A 19,960-nucleotide genomic window follows, 5' to 3' on the forward strand; every position below is an offset into this window, starting at 1 on the left:
TAAAATACAGACAGAATGTACAATTACCTGTATTAAAATGAAATTCTGGTCACAGACAACAGAATAGTCCCAGATTAATCAGAGACATTTCAAATTTGAAATTTTAACATTTATGTCAGTTGTCAGGGAAATCTTCCTTTACAAATTATGGATAAATTTGTAACTCGGCAAATTTCCAGAAAAATTCTTCAAAATCATAATACTTCAGTTTTGGAAAGCTAAAATATTTCATTTCAATGCAGTCAGGTTATGTCTAGTTCTCAGTCTTACTGTGAAACAGCTTAATGCACACAACTGACCCAATTAGAAAATACAAATAACTGAAAGTGGTTCCACAGAGCCTCAGGAGATGAATAAAGAACATTGTCAAGTTCTTGTCAATCAGCACACTGCCAAAAGATTAAACTTTACTATCTTCCTAGTAAGAGGTGCTGTTCTTAGCACAGCTTTTCTCAAAGCCATGGAAGTGCCATCACCAGATGGTGATGAAAATATATCAAACCCTAAGCTTGGAGGGCAGTACTACCAGAGATGGAGAAAGGTCTTTTGCTAGCACTCAATACTCATGGAAAATACTTTCTGCAGTAGATTTACAAGTTTATATTTTCCCATTGAAGTGAAGAAACTTCATAGCTTAGAAATTAACGCAGTGCAAACAACTGCCACAATAAAAGCAGGATCCACCTTGAAAGCAACAATCTAACATGCTTTATTGAGAATTTCAGCTCTTTTTGATGTACTATGCACTGATGAAGTAACAAATCACAGCAACTCTTTCATCTGGTTCTGCTAACATCACATTTGCAACCTGTTCATCTATTTCCCTGCTCTTACATCCCAGCCTTTTTGAGCAGCATGCTCTACCCAGTTACAGCTGGCTGAGAGAGCCTTAGCACAAAGGACAAGGTTGTATCTTAATCATTTCAGGTTTGTGATAGGAGGCTGGAGCTCAGATCTACTGGAGCAGACAGCAGATTCCCACCTCCTCCATGACATTAAAACACAAGGAATATTTTATATAATCATCATACATTACAATTATCACACACTATTATTATTGCACTGTTATTTTTATTATGACCTTCACTGCTTTGAGCAACAGATATTTTAACACTAACTTCCCTTTACTATAATTGGTCCTTGTGCCATACTCTTCTCATACCTAAATATTCAAAATATTTATTACCTCTGTCCATAACTCCTTTTACCTTCAGCAGGTGTGTCTCTGCAAACATGATTTTTTTTTAAGAATCATAACAATAACAACTAACCTGGAGCAGTGAGATAGCTATGAAGACACCTGCAACAATGTAGATATTTCGAGGTAACCAAGCTTCAAGTGCATGAATACATCCTTTGACAAAAATTTGATCATCCCATTGGCTTTTGCTCTGAATGTAGAAAGGAAGAATAAGAATATTACATTTGCAGTAAAGTTTTAACCACACTTCAAAAATACACACCTGAATCAGGGCAGGTTAGACATTGATATTTGTATCTTCCTGAAAATTCTGGTATTAGAAACACTATAGAATTAGCAGACAATAGATCAGCAGAGTTAGACTATTACAGCTGGTACCCTCCCACAGTAGAAGCTTACTTTAAGTAAAGGACAATGTCTGCCTTACTCCACCTGTAGTATGATGTAGTACAGCCATTAGTTCCTAGAATTTTGAACTGACATCTATCAGCAATCCCACCACTTTCACAGTTTTGAATATGCAGGCACAGAACATGACACAGCACCTTACCTTCTTTCTGATATCATAGCCACACTGTGTATTCACAACTTTTTGCTGCAAAGCAAAAGAGATTTTAAATTAACAAATCAATTGACTTCTACTCACTTCTGTTCACAGCAAGTTTTTCTATCTTTTATATTCATAAACATATCAAAATTGTCAGAGCCAGCCATTTTAAAAAGCATTTTTTAGCAAAAACAAAGCCCTAGCAGAATACAAGAAAATTAATGACAAAGCAAGATGATACCCTGCACCAGAAATCTCAGCTGCCTCTATTACTTGGCATTCAACTTCTTAACATGAAAACTGCATTGCCAGCACACAAGGAAGACATCTGCATTTACAATATGCATAGTAAGTTATATTGAAATATTAATAATAGAATCTCACATTGAACAGATTTAAGCATCCTTCTGCCTCCTTAAATACAGCACCAGAAAAATGTGCAGTTAAAACAATACTGCTCCAAACTGAACTAGAAAATAATTACTGGGGGAATCTGAATATGGAATATGTCCCTGACAAAGGCTTTCCTTGGCTGATTTCCAGTACAATCAGAAGCCTACCAGGTATTAAATATAATTTGTCAATGGCTCTCTCTCAGCAAAAGAATTGCTGGATGGTTTTTGAGTTGTAAATATTCCCAGCAATACCATAAAGCACTATATATGAGCTCCTACCTCCACATGTTGGCATCTGCTGTAAGGCTCACCAAGCTTCACAAAGTTTAGTAAAAGAAATAAAACCTTGCCAAAATCAAGGATTGACTCAGAAGCTTTAAAATTCATCCATGAGTAGTTTACTAACTACTGACAAACGAGCAGCAAATGGAATTACTCCTGCCTGTCTGGCAGAGGGGTGGTGAAACATTAATTCCAACTGGGGCAAACACACTTAGAGCTCTTGGCTCCTTAAAGCCTGGAACAAAGGCCAGGGATCCAGGTTACCATGACTAAAAAGAATGCAACAGAAACACAAAAAACGTTTGTCTGCACAAGAGTAATTTTTGGTCATTTAGGACACCTCAAAGCCCTTCAACACCTTATTCAGGAAGTACTTCCTGCCATAACTTTACAACCTCAGAGCAAAAACAAAGCCAGGAAACAACTTACAGCAGGATCAGGTATACAACAGGAAAAAGGGACTCCACACTTCTCACGACTTTTGCTTTCACTCTTGCAGTCAAAGTATATGTTAAAGTCCCAGTCTTCTGGACCTTGGGCACCACAGCAATGGTTCTGCAACAGAGAAATACATTCCAAAAGTCTGCTCAATGGATAAATTCTCTCTAAAATACCTCCAAACAGTAAGTGTTTGCTTACAAATCTTCACCATCCCTAAGTCTGTGCAGAATGAATGACAACAGCAGAGTAAAAAAAAAAATTAGTAAGACACTAAAAGGGCTCTATGAAATCAAAGCAATACATCTGGAATACTGCTCCTGGAAACAGGTGTCAGCATGTCAAGCATAATCAAAAAAATTATCACTTTAGATGTAATTGTCAGATACAATCAGCTCCATTGCAAAATTTCTTTAAGAGAATGTTTTATCTTAGGGAGCAAGGGAAAAGGGAGAACAGAGAAAGGTCAAAGGCAGATGCATGCTTGAGAGAGCTCCCACCACCTACATCAGAACAAGCCTGGATCTCCAGATATCTCCCTCCCTGCTGCTTTCAATACAGAAGGAAGAAAACCAACATATCTGTAACACTCCACTATTAGCTACAAAATACCATAATTCTATAAAAAATGAAAACTTAAATCTATATTCTCCTAGAAGGTATCAAAGAAGTGACAAGATATGAACTTACAATTCTCTGTAGTGAATCAATGATGTTCTGGAGGTCAATGTCATCTCGGTAGGATTTAATGTTATTCTCAAAGAATTCTTTTACCCTGTCCCTCACCCAGTCTTGGAACAGGAAAGCCATAACTGCTACTGCCAGCTCCAACAGGAATATAAACACAATTGTTCCACAGAACTGTAAAAAACAAAAGTCCTAAATTAGAAAATATAAATTTTGAATGCATCTCTTTACCACCAGAAACAGAGACAGAATTAGGTTCAAATTTTGATTCAGTACAGACACTGAGCACAGTGAGAATACAAAGCAAAGAAATCCCCAAGAGGCAAAGTTATCCTTCTGTTTTTTGTCACCTGAACTTGACAGTAAAAAGAGCATCAGATATAGCCACTATGCACAGCAGTGAAAACAATAATAAATGAGAATCTGTAACACACATGGCTAAAGAAGTCTTGATATTACCTCTTGAATTGTTTCTAATTTTATAATATCTTTTTTTAGATTTTTTTTTGTCCAGCTTAGCAGTTTTCAGCTCTAAAGCAAAGAGGAAGCCTCAGTATAAAAACAACCATTTAAGAAATTTTACATCAGACACTGAAGTACCAAAGTTTTGCCAACATGTACAAGAAACTTTAAAGTTTTTAAGGGATTTTGTTCCACTATACTATATTCTCTCATTAATTCCCAACTGACTAGGCATGTTCCATAACATCACAGTGTTAAATTCTGATATACCTACTATAACATCACTGCAGAACAGAACAAAATAAAAAAGACAAGAAAGAACATGTTCCACAAAGAGGAAAACAGATAAGCTGCTTTCAATACCATTACTCAGAGGTTTCTCAAGGCAGCAAGTTTACTTTGTCACAAACCAAATTCAATCATTAATTATCTGGGTTTGCTCTCAGTTCTTCATCATTTGCAGCTGTCACACATATAATAATTCCCTTATGTAATGATGGTACTTACAAACTTCAGCAGGCAGATGTTTTCTCTCAGTGCTCCCACACAACCAGCAAATCCCAAAGTAAACATCACTATTCCCACCACTAAGACAAGCACCACTGGGTCCAGACCATGAAGACCAGTCACCTTTGTCAGATCAGACAATACACCCTGAAAGAACAAACCAGAACAGAATGTGACCACTGCAAGCATGTTATTCATTCAGCATTCCTTCTGGATGATTTCCACATGATCCTGAATGAACTGGTTGCAAACCCTTTAACTTGCCAATAGTGATACCAACCAAAAAAAACTTGTTGCAAAATAGTCATTGACAACACCAATCTTCTTCACCCCAGAGAAGTATTAAAGTTATAGCTAGCAATTCTTTTAATAAGTCAGTTTCTCAGATTACATCTCCCTAGGTCTATTTGCCAAACAGAATTCCACAAGATGGTGCCAAAAGCTCAATTCTGTCACTGAATGTTCATTTAGTCTCCAGGCAAAAGAATTAATGTTTTATATTAACTTGAAATGCATCAATCAGAAGGGCACTCCAATACCATGGTCTAAAAAATAAATTAAATTTTTCTAATCCTAATGTTTAAGTGAGAGAAAGGGAAAGACATTCTAAGGATAAAGCACCTTATAGATGACATTTTGAAGATGGAAATAATCTCTGGTTTTCAAGAGAAGCAGATTTTTCCTCTCATTTTAGTTACAACCCTTCTAGTGCCACAGTCTTACACTAATGCTCCTCCAAACTCTTTCAGAAATATAAAAGTATAGTCTAAACAATCCCCATTCACCCTGATAAAAATTATTACACCAAAAGGAGCTATCTATTCTCTATATTTGCAATTTACCTAATAGACACAATATTTTCTTTTTTGCTAACTGTCCAGAAACCACTTATCTTGACAATAATCTTTGCTATGAAGCGTGTCTGCCTAGACTGCTAAATCTGTGTGAATGTAATGCTCACAGTGAAAACCTTCCTTTTACTTGCCAGATTAGGTTTTGAAAAGTTATTACACCAGTTACCATTAAAACTCCAAATACACACAACAGGATTCTTATGTGATGTGCAAGAACAAGATGGAACATACAGAAGAATGAAGGGAGAAACTAAGTAAAACTCTTGATGAGAATGATTTGTAGGGACACCCAGGCAGCCTTGCAGTAGTCGGAGTATTCATCATACAATCATCAACAATACACAGAACATTTTATAAGAAAATATTTTTACTTTTGAAACAAATAACAAAAATCAACACAGCACAATATCCCATCATCACATGTTCACTAATTTTTTTATTTATAAAGTATATTCTCAAACTAATCATTTTTAGTGTGAGAAAAAATTTTCAGAGACACTTGCAATAAGCTGCCTAATTCTTCCAATAAAATGCAAATTCCCATCTTTTTACCCAGATACCTATTCTAGAGTTAAGTGCAAGGATATACATCTGAAGACAACACCTTGGAAAAATTCCCTATCACTTCTTATTCAACTGCTTAATTAACAAAAATAAAATCTGGAAAATACAGCATTAGAAGAAATGTGCCCTTGGAGAAACTCCATCAGCTGGAAAACATTGATTAACAGCACTACAGTGATCCACAGGACTCCATCTTCTTTCATAGCATGTTCCATAACAGATTCTGTCAGAGCTGTTAATTTGGCAGCAGCAAGACAGAGTTGTTTTTAGCAAAACTGGCTGATGGGATGAAAAGAAAAAAAATAATTGAACTGTAGAACTCAGAATTGCCTTGCAACAGCTGGTGACTAACAGATGAAAAAAGCTATTAGAAAATGGCCCTAGTTTGTTGATAATGTGTTACCAGTCACACATTTTCCTTCTTAAAAACTGCTACACCTCACAGCTAGCTAACAAACTTGGTCTACCTGGTTAATTATGAGAGTCCCACCTAATCAAAGCTTGGCTCAGACCCCACAATCAAGAAACACATGTCAAGATCAGATGGGCTAATGCAGCGTCCTTGTAGAATCAACATGCTGTGACACCAAACACTGTGTGACCAGGATGCTGAAACATTCATAACTATTTCCAGTCATCTCCTGCCCATACCCAGACTCCAGCTCTTTGTTTTCAGACAATCTCACTTTGTCAAGAAAATTTCCTCTGATCAAAGCATGTTACAAATAGACGTTGGCAGGAACTGGGCTTTATTATGCAACCTCAGATGTCACAGGTTCACAACACTTTCTTCATGTTCACACTTAATGAATACAACATGCTCTTTTAAAAAGAAGGTTATGATGATTTTGCCTAAAAAAAGCCAAAAATCCTGACAGATGAAACAAGAGAATTAATTCAGCAAACTCTGATCCCATGATACCCATTTCACTAAAGACACTGCTGCCTGTGCCATCTGCAAGGCTGCCCTTCACAACACAGATTTCCTCAGGAGTGCAGCCTGATACCTGCAGTCCACATCAGACATTCTGTAACAAAACTCACACTGTCTTTCTCTCGTCACATGGAAAAGTGACTTATTTCTCCATGCTCTTGAAGACCCACTAAGCAACAGTCCTGATTTGAAAACTGACTGCTCCCTCTCCATTTGTTATTAGCCATGAACTTGCTGGAATGAAGTTAGGCTGTCTACCCTCTAGTTTTCTAGATCTTCCTTTGTGTTCTCCTTGAAACCATTCTAACAATAAAAACTTTTCCTGATATAAGAGGGCTCAGTGTTATCCACCTTCTTTCTACCAATACTTTACAATAATTCACTCTTTGTGACTTTTGCAGTATCTTTTGTTTGACAGATAATGACACTTTAAATTATATGCAGGCTAACTTTTACATGACTGTTCGAAATAATTAAAGTCAGTTATAAAATCACAAGAATAGGCCAATTAGATTCACCAGTTAGAGAGACTGGATCTTAATCAAATAAGAGGAGTCAGGATGGTAACATTTTTCCATGTAGTATTTTCAACACTTCTCACAATATTTCTCATTTCAATATATTATCAGCCAAAAGAGAAGCACAGAATTTATAGTCAGAGAAAAAGACTGCTGAGGAATTAATCTGAAGTGTAGTCCTAATGCACAAAGAGAAAATCAGAGAAACAAAATGGATTTAATGTACTTCATGTTGTGGTAAGAGACAGGATGTTCAGAACTCTTCCACCACCTGTAGTTTATCTTTGGGTTTACCACTGCAGCACAGTTTCTGCAATGTTTTTTTTTCTCTTACTTCCCATCTATTGTTCACTAAGATGTTTATCTGCAAAATACAGGCACTACTGGCTGAAGAATGGCACTACTCTGAAAGACTGAAAGCACAGCACAGAACAACTGACATAAGAAATAACAAACAGATTTCATGAGCCATTCAGAAGTTCAAAACCACAGGAAAGGCTCTGAAGCATTTGTTTGCAAGATAGCACAGAGAGCAGAAAGAGCTCAGGCAAAGTTAAAAAAAAAATAAAGATAGAAAGAGTCTGCCCTTGCCTTTTAGTAACTTCAGTGTACCATAAAGCCAATTTAGCAAATGGAGATATTAGTCTCCAACCACACAGATCCTGTGTGCTTTTCTATAAAAGAAAAGAATGAACAGTAGAAAGGCAAGTTTATCATCCTCCTTAAAGGGCTGAAAAGAAAATTCTTTAGTAGCAACAAAATAGGAGGCAAACACATTTGTGTGTTGCTTACTATACATAGCAAGCACATAGAGAGCAGGGAGGAGAAGAATAAACACCTCAGAATTAAAACCAAAAACTCGCTTCCAAAAAGCAGAGGAATCTCAGAACCTCTCTGCTCTCTGTGGATAGCTGCTGCATGTAACCACTTCAATTGAGGAAAAGTGAACACACTGAAGTCTTACTACTTAGTGGCACAACTGAACAGCCCTCCACTCCAAACTGAGATGCAGATCAGTGCATCTAGTGATGGCCACTTTCACCTATTGCTTGAATTCATTCAACCCATCCATTCATTGACTTCCATACCTGCATCATCCTGTTCTCTTGTAACAAGAGAAGTCTGCATGTCCACACAGCTCCCTTTGACTGAGGAAGTTTTTTTAGCTATAAGACAGAGTTATTCAGCTGCATCATGTGCCCCAGTTTTGTTCCTCCACAGAAACACAATCACTCAAGCACTCCATGGGGACTAAAGTGGACAACAGCTGGCCAACAGACTGGGAGCATCTTTCTGAAGCACTTCAAAGATGCAGGTTTAGATTTAGTGGTGCTTTTTTAAATATAAAGATAGCTCATACTCTTCACAAATATTTGTTTGTAATAAAAGGAGGTGGATGGAGAAATACAGATTTGAGAAAACATGCCTTTGAAAGAGAACCTGTTCATAAAGGCTAAATTCTCCTTAGCATCCTGCTCAAGTTCATAGAAAAACTCTGAATATCAAAGGTCACAGCTTAACTCCTGATCAGTGACAAGAAGCAAGTTCCAGCTAAACTCAGTTTAGATTATTTGAACATGTTCCTGAGCTCAGATGCTACATTTAACTTACACTGCTTCCTAAGGAAGTAGTTTTACTGGAGCAGGAGGGGGCAGCCACTTAAGTAAGACCATTCATTTCTATCCTTACCTTTTCACTCCATGCCCACAGACCAGCTGCAAGGAAGGCCACTCCAGCTAGCTAGAATAAAAAAAAAGAAAATGAATTAGATGTACTAATCAACCACATTCTCAAAAAATTTAGCTAGTAGCACTATTGCTCAAATAAAACAAATATTGGCCTGTAATTTGAGACAATGGTAATGGGACCCTCCTCCCCATGAATCAATCTCTTACAAAAATTAGTTGAAGGGCATTTTATTCCACAACATTTATGCATTTAATAAATTGCTTTTTAAAAAGTATTTTAATTTGATTCTTCCTGATTGATCAAGAAGCATATACTACTTAACAGACAATCCCAGAGAGCAGCATGCAAGTGGGAGTTATCCTTGTCCCAATGACTTGCTATAAATGTCTGCCTGCCCAGCAATGAAGATGTCAGAATATTTAATGCATTTTGAGGTTACTCCCTGTTTAGTCACTTAATAGTACCAATATTATGGCTATGACAGTAACCATGCTTGCTCCTTGTAACTTCTCAGTGTCAAAGCTCTCTATATTAGACTCTTCTCTGATTAGATACAGTTTGTCTTCTGAATCTTTACTTTAAGCCCATCTGAATCAAGCTAGATTAATGGTCTGTTTGCTTACTTTCCATAAGCACTAAATCTAACTTACAACAAACCCTCCACTAATTCATGTGCTTGTATAATAAATACTTCTGAAGTCACTCAAATGAAGCAAGAGCTCCTTGTTCTAATACTTTATTCCCTTTCTTCAATGCTCAGGCAATTTGTTTTTTACATCCAATTTCAATAATCAAACTAAAATGACCACTCCATAACCCAAGGACAGCTCCTCCTCCCAACTTAAAAAGCATTCAACCCTGTAAGGGGCCTTATGGCTTTCCAAAACTACCTGAAAGGAAGCTGTAGTGAGGTGGATATCAGTCTTTTCTCCCACATAAGTAGTAACAGCACAAGAAGAAATGGCCTCAACTTGAGCCAGGAGAAGTCTGAATCAGATATTAGGAAATACTTATTCACTGAAAGGGTTATCAAGCATTGCAGCAAGTGGCTTAGTCACCATTCCTAAACATATTTGAAGGATGCACAGACATGGCACTTAGAACATGGACTACCTGGCAGTTTGGTCAATGGCTGAATTCAATCTTAAGAAATCTTTTCCAGCCTAAATGATTCAATTATCCTGTAGAAAGGACTGAAGTTGCCTCCCTAGTGCCAAGCCTTACACGCACTGAAGAGTAAATCCCAACAACTGAAAAAACACTTTAAAAATTAATCCTTTTCTCTAGGAAATGCAGTACCTCCCACCAACTAAATGGGCATCACAGGTAATTTTCTACAGCACAGGCAAGAAGGAAGAATGGAACCCTCTTACAGTCACACAAGAAAATAGATGTGTGAGAGTAAAATACTGCTGAGTTCATGAGCTGCTTGCCCTAATATCTCCCAGGGCAAGTTAATTTGTTCTGGGTTTACTCTGCTGGGGAGACTGGGGGAAAGCAAAGCCAAAAAGGGTTGCAAGCATCATTCATGGTATTCTGTAAAAATTACTCAAATTATGTTAAACACTTCTGTCTAGGCAGGAATTATTACATGCCATATTCTTAAACATAAAGGAACCAAAACTACCACTGATACATGGAGCTACAACTGGACAAAGCAGGGCTAAATGAATTCCCAGATTTTGTTTAATAAGCAATATGGCACAATGACTATTCACCTTGGACTCTGAAGCAGCTAAGAACATCTGAAGTGATCATTTGGATCAAAACATAACTTGAAAAATACTATTAAAACCACAAATATAAACAGAATATCGACCTAGATCTTAGGAGAATATAAATATAATATGAACAGAATATAACCCTAGATCTTAACCCAGTGATCTCCAATCAAAAAAAGCATGGAAAATAGTCAGTAGTCAAAATTGTATGTCATTAAGTTGCACAGTGCATGTAATTGATGCATCCTTCATCCTTTTCACTCCAAATGCTCCAGGAATGCTGGGAGACAGATGAAGACAGCTGGTGTAATTTGCAGTAATCAAGGTAAATTATACAGACAGCTAGATCTTTGGGAGCTTTTTCTACAGAAAACAAGGTGGAAAAAAATAATTGGGAAGACATATTCCACTCTCTGTATACATATTAAGGGTACTAGAATACTAATATTATGCTATTGAATATGTAAATAGGGTGACCTCTTCAGACCATCTAACTAAAGACCAGCATTTGCTTATTTCCTACTTTAGAACCAATAAATCCACTTTTTAAACATAATGCATCAAAGTGTAGGCTCTGCTCAGAAGTACAATATGATGCAAACTCAGTGACACTGTCCAAATTACCACTTTAAGCATTACCCATTTATCCATTCCCAATCACAGTTGGAATTCTTATAATTCCTACGACTGTGCTGTCAGAATCACACTAACAACTGAGAAAACAGGGCTAATTTGTTTCTCAAACATAGGCAGCAGCTAACTCACTCTTGCAAGACAACTCTTTGCACACAAACTGATCGTGGCCTGGTCTGTCCCCAGGTCTGATCAGCAGCAATAGGAATTGCATGCAGGTTTTGTATACTCTTACAGAGAATACATTTCCCACTCCCTGGATAATCCTATTTTACACTGCAGCTCCACCCATGCTAGAGCAATCAGCAGCCTGCAGCCCCTTCCTTCCTATCCTTTTGTCTTTTCAGAGACTCTTCCTCTCAGAGTCAGAAAACCACTTGGTGGTACATTCTCTCCACTTCCTGGCACAGCACTGCTGTTTCATAAGTTCCTGGAAAACAACATACATAGCAAAAGCCAAGAAAACCTTATGCTAACCCAGATCTTCTCTTATTTTTCAAAGAGACAAACTCAATTCTTTTCCAGAACTGAAGAGAATTTTTGCCCTTTATCACCACGCTCAGGACAAAATGCCACATCCCCTATAGGATGAGTGACAAGTTCTGGTTTTGTCTCCAATAACCCTTAAGAGTCACACACAACTACAGACTTTTAGAAGATAAATCCAGATGACAGTAGCTAAAAGCTATTTTACCCTCTCCTCTCAATTCACATGAGGGACAGCGAGCCCATATGTAACCTAAAAGGCTTTGGCAGAGCACACATGCAATCTTTCACTAAAACAGCCAGCTGAGGTGCAATTCTCAGTCTACCCAAAAAAAAAAACAAAAACCCTTTCAGCTGAAGGCTAAGCACCAGAGCTTTCACAGAAGAGCTCACTCAATTGCAGGATGAATCAGAACAGAAAGGTGCCAAAACCAAGCTCTTCACTTGGCATTGTTAGTCTTTAAATTGCACAATGACAAATGAAGTTATTTGACAAAAAAAAAAAAAAAAAAAAAAAAAAAGCTTTCAAGTACAAAAAGATCCAGCCTTATCTTGCTCTTTGCAGTGCTATCTTAATGGCTGCAAGTACTGCCTTATCACCACTCATTAACAAGAGTGTACTTGGACAAGCTAAGTCTTTTGAGCATGCTTAAGAAGCAAGATGGAAACAAAGCAATTGCACATCAAGATCATGCCTAGGCAGAACCTTCCTATGGCCTCCATTCCCTTTCTTAGGAGAATAGGGAAGTGGTATTACAAACCAGCAGTCCACAATTAAAAGCCAGAACTTTCTATTCCCAAGTCACTCACCTGAAAAAAAGACCCGAACAAAGATTTACAGATTCCTAAAGGGTCATTACACTGAGCTTGCTATTATTAGTCATATTCACCCTCTTGGGTTCAATATTTTGTAGCAATCTAAATGAACTGTATTTGAAGCATGATACAAACTGCAGTGAAGAGTTTAACAACTCTGGGAATTACTGCATCGCCACACTTTAAAGATTACAGAGTCAATGACACCTTTAGAGCTACAATTGGGAAGTCAACACTTACCTTTAATAAGTATGACAGAAGAACAAATGCAACTGGTTACATGTATATTACCTGGTTTGTCCTTAAACTGTCCTGAGCTGAAACACAGGAGAGCTCTAACAGCTTATATGGGCAAAAGGCCCTCTGATATCTAGCTAAATCCAACCCTGATCCACCTCTAGAGCAGCCACACTCCCTAACAAATGCTCACAAGCACCTGTCCTGCAATCCAAGGAATATGAATCAAAACTAACATTCCCTCCTTAAATGCTGCCTGTGAGTTATGGTTACATTTCCACTTCTGGTTTCATAGTTCTTCAGTTCTTTTAAGGCACACAGAAAATTTTGTTTCACAAATGGTGAATTTGTAGTCACCTAGGTCAGTAGGATTCCACAGGCTCTTGAATCCTTGTGTCAGCTAAATGATTCATGGATTGCCTATAGGGGTGTCTCCCCTTAACATTTACATAGCTTGTTCTACAACTAAAGGTGCCAAAAATCTTATCAAAAGAGCTGTAGCTGCACATCATTTACAAGGTCTGATAATGTCAGCAGAAGCATCAGACCCTTTTGTTGAGGAAGATACCAAGAATACAGGTACCTGTTCAGAAAGCTAATTCCTCCAGCCAACAGATCAGCTGAAACACACAGGTTGTATTATGAATTCTCCTCAATGTTTTGGCATCTCTTTAAAGAACAGAAATATCTTTAGATATTCATCATTCATCTCAAGAGAATACAGTTTTTAAAAAAAGTGAAAAAATGTAATGACTGCAGAGAAGGAAAAAGATACAAAATTGATTCCTGTGAAAAAACAGAAGCACATTCTTGACAGTCTTCCCCTTAGAGTGAAGACAAAAAAATTAAGCTTTTAAAAGGTTGTCAGAAACAGTCAGTAATAGACTCCACTTCCTGAGACACTCAAAAAGGAAAAAAGCAGAGGTCTAATATGCTCATGAACAAGAATGTAAATTTCTCACATATTCCACCATAAACTGCTGAAGAGCATCCACATAGCTATGATGAGATTTCTCTGAAAACCAGAACAGTTTGGCAAATATCACTTCTCACTAGGCCACACTTCACTACAGGTACGTGGGAATTGTACAATACAGAAGAAAAGGAACTGCAGAGCTGGTGGTTTGTTAAGCACAAATTTTGACCTGCTGAAGGCATCCTCAGTTGTGACACAGAAAATATCATCTGTAATGACCACTTGCACTATGCAGTATTGTAGCAATTTAAACCTTAACAAAACAAAAGTTTCTACACGTTTTCTGCCCTAGTATCCACACAAGGATAAATCTGCTGTGACTTAATGCTACAGTATCATCTTAGAGCATTGCACTAGCAAAGAAAAGGTGGTGACAGTAGCAAAAAGTTCTGTGGTTTTCAGCAACTTTACTGCTAGCACTGGACAAGTCACTGTATCTGCACTTTTCCAGGACTACTCACACCTTTCCATGACCACAGCTCCTAGGACTTCAGATTCAAATTCTTAACATTTGACCTGAAAGTTCCAAAACGAATTATGGCATTTATCTGAATTGCTTCCTCCTCTTCCCCTCACAGACATCTTAATTTTTTCTAGTGCAACACTATGCATTAACCTTTAAAGGGCCTTCTTCCCCAAGGCAGGTGCTTCATTAACCATCATACACATCTAAAACCATTCATTTATTATGGTACCTGTCCACACCCACACTTCTAAACAAACATTATAGGCAAGTTAGTCCATAGCTATGTATTTCAAGACTATATCAGACAATTCAGCTGCCCACAGAGCATGACATGTGCTGCCAACTGTTGACACATCTGAGGCAGCTCCTTTCTTCTCTTATGCAGAGTGTATTTACAGCTACATCACCCAACAGAGATCAAAGATGATCTGAAAGAAAACATTATAAGACGGTTCTTTTAACAGGGAAGCAAGTTAACATGGATAATATGGACACTGAGTCCTCACACCTTCAAGAATAATTAATTACTTATATGGGATAAACTTCAATAATAACAAAACACCTGGGGTATACTATACATCAGTTTCCTGCTTTCAGACAACTATTTCAGCTTGTTCTCTTGAACAGAGTAATGAAGTTAATGAAACTCATTCACTCTTTGAAACTCTTTCAGCCCCTAAAGTTTGTACTCACCCAAAAGACAATGTTGTAGCTGAAGAGCAAGTATTTGTACCAACAGCTGACTTCTGCATTAGAATATCGGTAATAGTGCATCTTCTATAGCACAGCGTCTGCACAGGAGAAAAACAATGAGATTAGGTAAAGATTTTATGAATTAAGGGTTTTTTCAGATATCTCTCACTCTGAGAAAGGGAGTACAGTAATCTGTACCACATGCCATCCGGAGGTATTTTCAAAGTCAGCTCAAACTTGCACTGACCCTATACTTCCTTTCAGTATCAGTTGCTTAATAATCTTATCTTTAAGCACCCTAATGTTTTATCAGGGCAGGCACACCCACAAAGAAAACTCACTCTACAGTTAGTTTAGGAAGATCTGCATCAGCAAGTTGACACTCATCTGCCCTCTCACTCTTTCAAAACCGTTTTACTTCTGCAGATGGCTGCTTGGAGTTATCCACAAACCCTGTGGATTGCACATCTAGCAATCCAGCTAGCAGGATATCCAAAGTGGTCACCTGGAATTATTCAGTGTCTATGGATTGTCAAATACAAAAGGTAGTTGTACTCAACTCTTCCATATTTGTGTGTTCCTCTCCCAGATCAAATCCTGTAAGAGGCTTTATTCTCAAGAACCAAAGTCCCACCATTTAAAACCCATGTGCTCTGTGCAGTTTGGTTTGCTTCCTTACACACACTAGAGAGATAAGGTTCAACTGCAGCTCTTGCTCAGCTATTTCAGAGAACTACAGCAGTTCAGAGAATCATAACTAAACCACCTCTGCAGAAATGCCATGCAAAGAATAACAGAGAAACCGTAAATTCACAGCAGAAGTGAGCACTTGCACAGCCCTCACATTCTGGACAGCTGAGTGGTGCCTATGACAGATAAGCAGCATTTCAATCTTCCACTTCCTTGAGGTAAATGTCAGTGAAAGATTTGCAAAGGCAAGGAAACAAGAATGCAGAATTTTCAAACACCTCCTAACTAAGAAAATCTACTGTGCCAACCTGGTCATTCACAGACAGCATGCAAAAACCAAGCCTACCCAGTAAAGTCTGAAACCCAGACCATGGAACAGACAACTGGCCTGTACCACATCCAGAGCTATCAGAAGGTAAACTTGAGTTCTTGGGGTTGTTTGTTTCTGGGCTTTTTTACCTAGAAAGGAATCTGCACCTGAGTATAAAAAACACTCCCACTTACAGAAGAAACAGAACTTATCTTTGAGAATCCCATCCAATACATACTAGAATGTAAATTAATACTTGAGCTTGGTATTCTAGAGTACAGATGTCAATTTCCATATAAGTTTAACCAAACACTGAAGTTTTCTGCCATTAACCTTACAACTTTTAATGCACACAGTCCATTTATAGCAAAAAACATTCAACTTTTGCTAAGGCAAAGAAATCGCACTTTATGGCAATACAGGCAGTGACTGGAAAGGACCTTCCTACATGTAGCCCAGTCATACCACATAAAATGAGTTTTGTAATTTAGTTACTGACCTTCGCAATCCATCCAGTGTAATAGACAAAATTTAGGAACCTTTACAACTGTTATCAATCATAAAAAAGAACTCTTGCTTAAGCACCATTCTCCTGCTTATCTAAGTCCACAACTGAGTGAATATAAGAGAAGGAACGAAGTTTGGTTATCCCAACTCGATTTCAGTTTCTAGCTCCAAAAAACAATTTATATTCCAACAATCAATATGCATACACTTGTCCAAGTCAGTCAGCCTGATGTGCCTGGGCAAGAGAGGAAAGAGGGTACAAGAACAGAATCCCACAAGTCTGAGCAGAGTCCAAGACTTCATTTGCACGAGTGTAACCCCATTTTACAGCAACACACTGTCTGCCAGTGCAAATATATTCTCCAGATGCAGACACACTGAGGCTTCCATCACTGTTCTGCCTCCTCCCTGTGAAAATCAGGAACCTGGTATAAGACAGAAGCAGCAACTGCAAAATGCACATATGGAGCACTGCTTTTGGTGCAGCTACATCTACAAAAGAGAAGGCAGTAGACTGCATTCAGCTAGCACATCATTAAACTTCACAAAAATGAGGTTCTGCTGGACAAAGAGGCTTAAAATAACCTGAGGCAAAAAGGCAAGCAAATAATTTCAGGACTTAAAATAAAAACATCATCTGAAGACTTACTTTTTGTTAGCTTACCCTCCCTGGCATTGGACTTATATTCAACTGTTCAGCCCCAGCTTCACTGAAACTATTAATAGGAATAAGAGCATTAAAAATATCCTTATTGGTAAGCTCTACTCTCCACCTACCCCACTGTTTTGACCACCAGCTTGAAAGACACTTCAAACAACTAAGATGTCCCAGTCAACACCAATCACAGTATTTTAGCAGACTGAAAAAGCATTTTTTCAACATACACATTTCTAAATGCCCAGAAATGATGGAGGGGTGTATTACCAGTATTAGCAAGAAGCTGTTCTGTAACAGCACACAGCTCTTCAGATATTAGCTTCCAAAACACCTGCCTATCTTAAGAGCTGATTTGGCTGACTCTGTGCTTACCTTCATGAGAATTCTTTTGGTGGTTCTTGACAGATGACTGAACACTGTATGACTGGTAAGGGAGTAGCATAATAAATCTGAGGTATAGGTATGTGATTTTTTTCCCCCCAACACTACAAACAAACGAAGCAGTCCACTCAAGACAATACAGCCACCTTCCCTGTGTTTATACTAAAAGCAGTCATTTTTCCTAACACAGAGGGCATCTGTTACCAGTCTAGAAATCTGCTTGTCAGTAATTCCCTTCGTTCACAGCACAGGCTGCATAGCTCTGGTTAGACAATGCTAAAAACACTTGGAAGATTAAAGCAGTATGTGGGTAGCACAGACTAATAACGTTCTCTACTGTGTTTCAGACAAAGCAAGTCACACTGTGTCAGCTGACAGCAATCACCCACTCACAGCAACAGGAATTTCTAAAAAATTAAATACAGAGCACTGCTGCTTCAGTTGAATATAATTTTGTCTTGGTGTTTACAGCTTGAGTGAGAAGGGAAAAATGTAGTCATTCATCAAGAGGCTACTGCCATATCCAAAGCTTTTCCACACCCACAATTCCACTCTTACCTTCAAAATGCTACAGCAGTGATACTCCTAATGCATATTCCTAACTCTCATAAACAGATGATGTCATCTTCAACTAATCTAATGTAGACATGCAGAGAAATCCTCATGGATAAGATGTTAAGTGTAAAACAACTGAAACAATGCCAGTTTCTAGACCTAGGCCCAAAAATTCTTTTAATCCTGCAGAGACAGGATTGTACTTTACACAGCAGCCTAAGCCATACTGAAGTTCCAACTTCAGCCAACACTGCCACCATACAGAGAAAGAGTCCTGATCCCCTTCCCTGCCCCTCCTAAAACCCACAACCATTAATCAACCTACCCAGTGGAGCAAACAGCCACACAGCAAACCACTAGCAAATCTTCAGATCAATCCTGTAATCTTGTACCACACATCAAGAAGTAAACAGTTTTAAGCCTTCCAATCTACCTCACCCAGAGCAAATAGAAATGCCAGTGTGGGGGCAGTCAGGAGGGTGGCAGAACAAGGATGGGAAAGCAAAGGCAGTGGCAGATTGAGTGTGCCCATGGAAACACAGCACCCTTCCAGTGCCAGCCTGTACCAGCAGCACACCTGAATCCAACATGCTGAAACAGATGAAGGTGGGGGAACAGGGACACAACTGAAGCAAGAGGTGAAAAAAAAATGTCATTTGCCAAGCTGTTGGCTTCTCCACCACTGCTCATCAATACAAAGCATTCCATCTATGTGAAGCTGGTGAAGCAAATGGACAAAGAATATGCTGAGGAGCAAGGATTTTTAAAATACAGCAAGAGATGTATTTTGGTCTATTGACTTTTTTTTATATGACTCTATTCCATTCCATCAAGAACAAATCTATATCAAAAAACATCAGCTCATTCAAGACATAGTGCCATTAAAAACAACTGTCATTCTTTGAAGATGCTCAATCATTAGGGGGTTTTGTGAAGATAAAAGGCAACTTAATCCCTGACCAGCCAAAACTGAGACATTTTTAGGACTTTCTAGAAATGGAACAACTAAGAGGCACCTACAGACTCTTTTTCTACATCCTAGACAGCTAACCAACAGAAGGGTTCAGAACAGTATCTGGGTGCTGGCCATCAAATTTTCACATGAAAGGGCTGAGCTGGTACAGCAAAAAGGCAAGATAAACTGACAGGATTTGATGCTCATACAGGCTAATCTGCTCCTGGAAACAGACAGTAGCCTTGCTGATGACTCAGAACTCCAAGCAAGCATGTGTCATTTTGCAATTCTGTCTCCAAGAAACTCAGACTAGGGCCTCAAAAAGAGCAGACAAGCTCCTCTTAAGGAATACAACTACAGTTTTAGTTCTGCTGCAGTTCAGATGAGCAGAGAAACATTTGTTCATTCTTAGAAAAAACCTGAGGATTAATCAAAAAAAGAGTATTTTTTTAATCTGAAAGGCTTATGATAGACAGATCATTAATACCTGTTTCACCAGAAAATAATGGCAAATAACAAAACTCAGAACTAAATGGAAAACACGGCCAAAGCCAGACAGAATTTTTAAGACAACATCTTTTGGAACCCTTATTTTGTCCTGGGCTGAAGACTCAAAGCATACTTCAAGCAGAAGTTGCCCCACTGTAAGCATGAAAAACAATCCTCAGAGAACAAATCTCCAGCCTATTGGGAAGGGTTTCAATGTTTCAGTGACCAGGGTTTATTCTATTACTGCATCACAAACTACAGCTTAGGAAAACTTGTCAGAAACAGAGACCAGCCTTTCCAAACCCCAAA

The 19,960-nt window shown here is 38.3% G+C and overlaps 1 protein-coding gene across 1 annotated transcript in view; it reads right to left on the reverse strand.

Moving 5' to 3' along the window:
- TSPAN14 (tetraspanin 14) overlaps window positions 1-19,960 on the reverse strand; it is a 33,271-nt gene that overhangs the window by 4,012 nt on the left and 9,299 nt on the right. Inside the window, exons 2-8 of the mRNA XM_079311899.1 lie at window positions 15,107-15,204; window positions 9,079-9,129; window positions 4,520-4,666; window positions 3,554-3,724; window positions 2,855-2,980; window positions 1,752-1,796; window positions 1,272-1,391 (exon numbers count right to left, since the gene is read on the reverse strand). Coding sequence (XP_079168025.1) covers window positions 1,272-1,391; window positions 1,752-1,796; window positions 2,855-2,980; window positions 3,554-3,724; window positions 4,520-4,666; window positions 9,079-9,129; window positions 15,107-15,187 — 741 coding nt within the window. The 5' untranslated portion in view covers window positions 15,188-15,204. The remainder of the gene's footprint in view (window positions 1-1,271; window positions 1,392-1,751; window positions 1,797-2,854; window positions 2,981-3,553; window positions 3,725-4,519; window positions 4,667-9,078; window positions 9,130-15,106; window positions 15,205-19,960) is intronic.

Source organism: Erithacus rubecula (assembly GCF_903797595.1).
Source record: "Erithacus rubecula genome assembly, chromosome: 9".
Taxonomy (NCBI): domain Eukaryota; kingdom Metazoa; phylum Chordata; class Aves; order Passeriformes; family Muscicapidae; genus Erithacus; species Erithacus rubecula.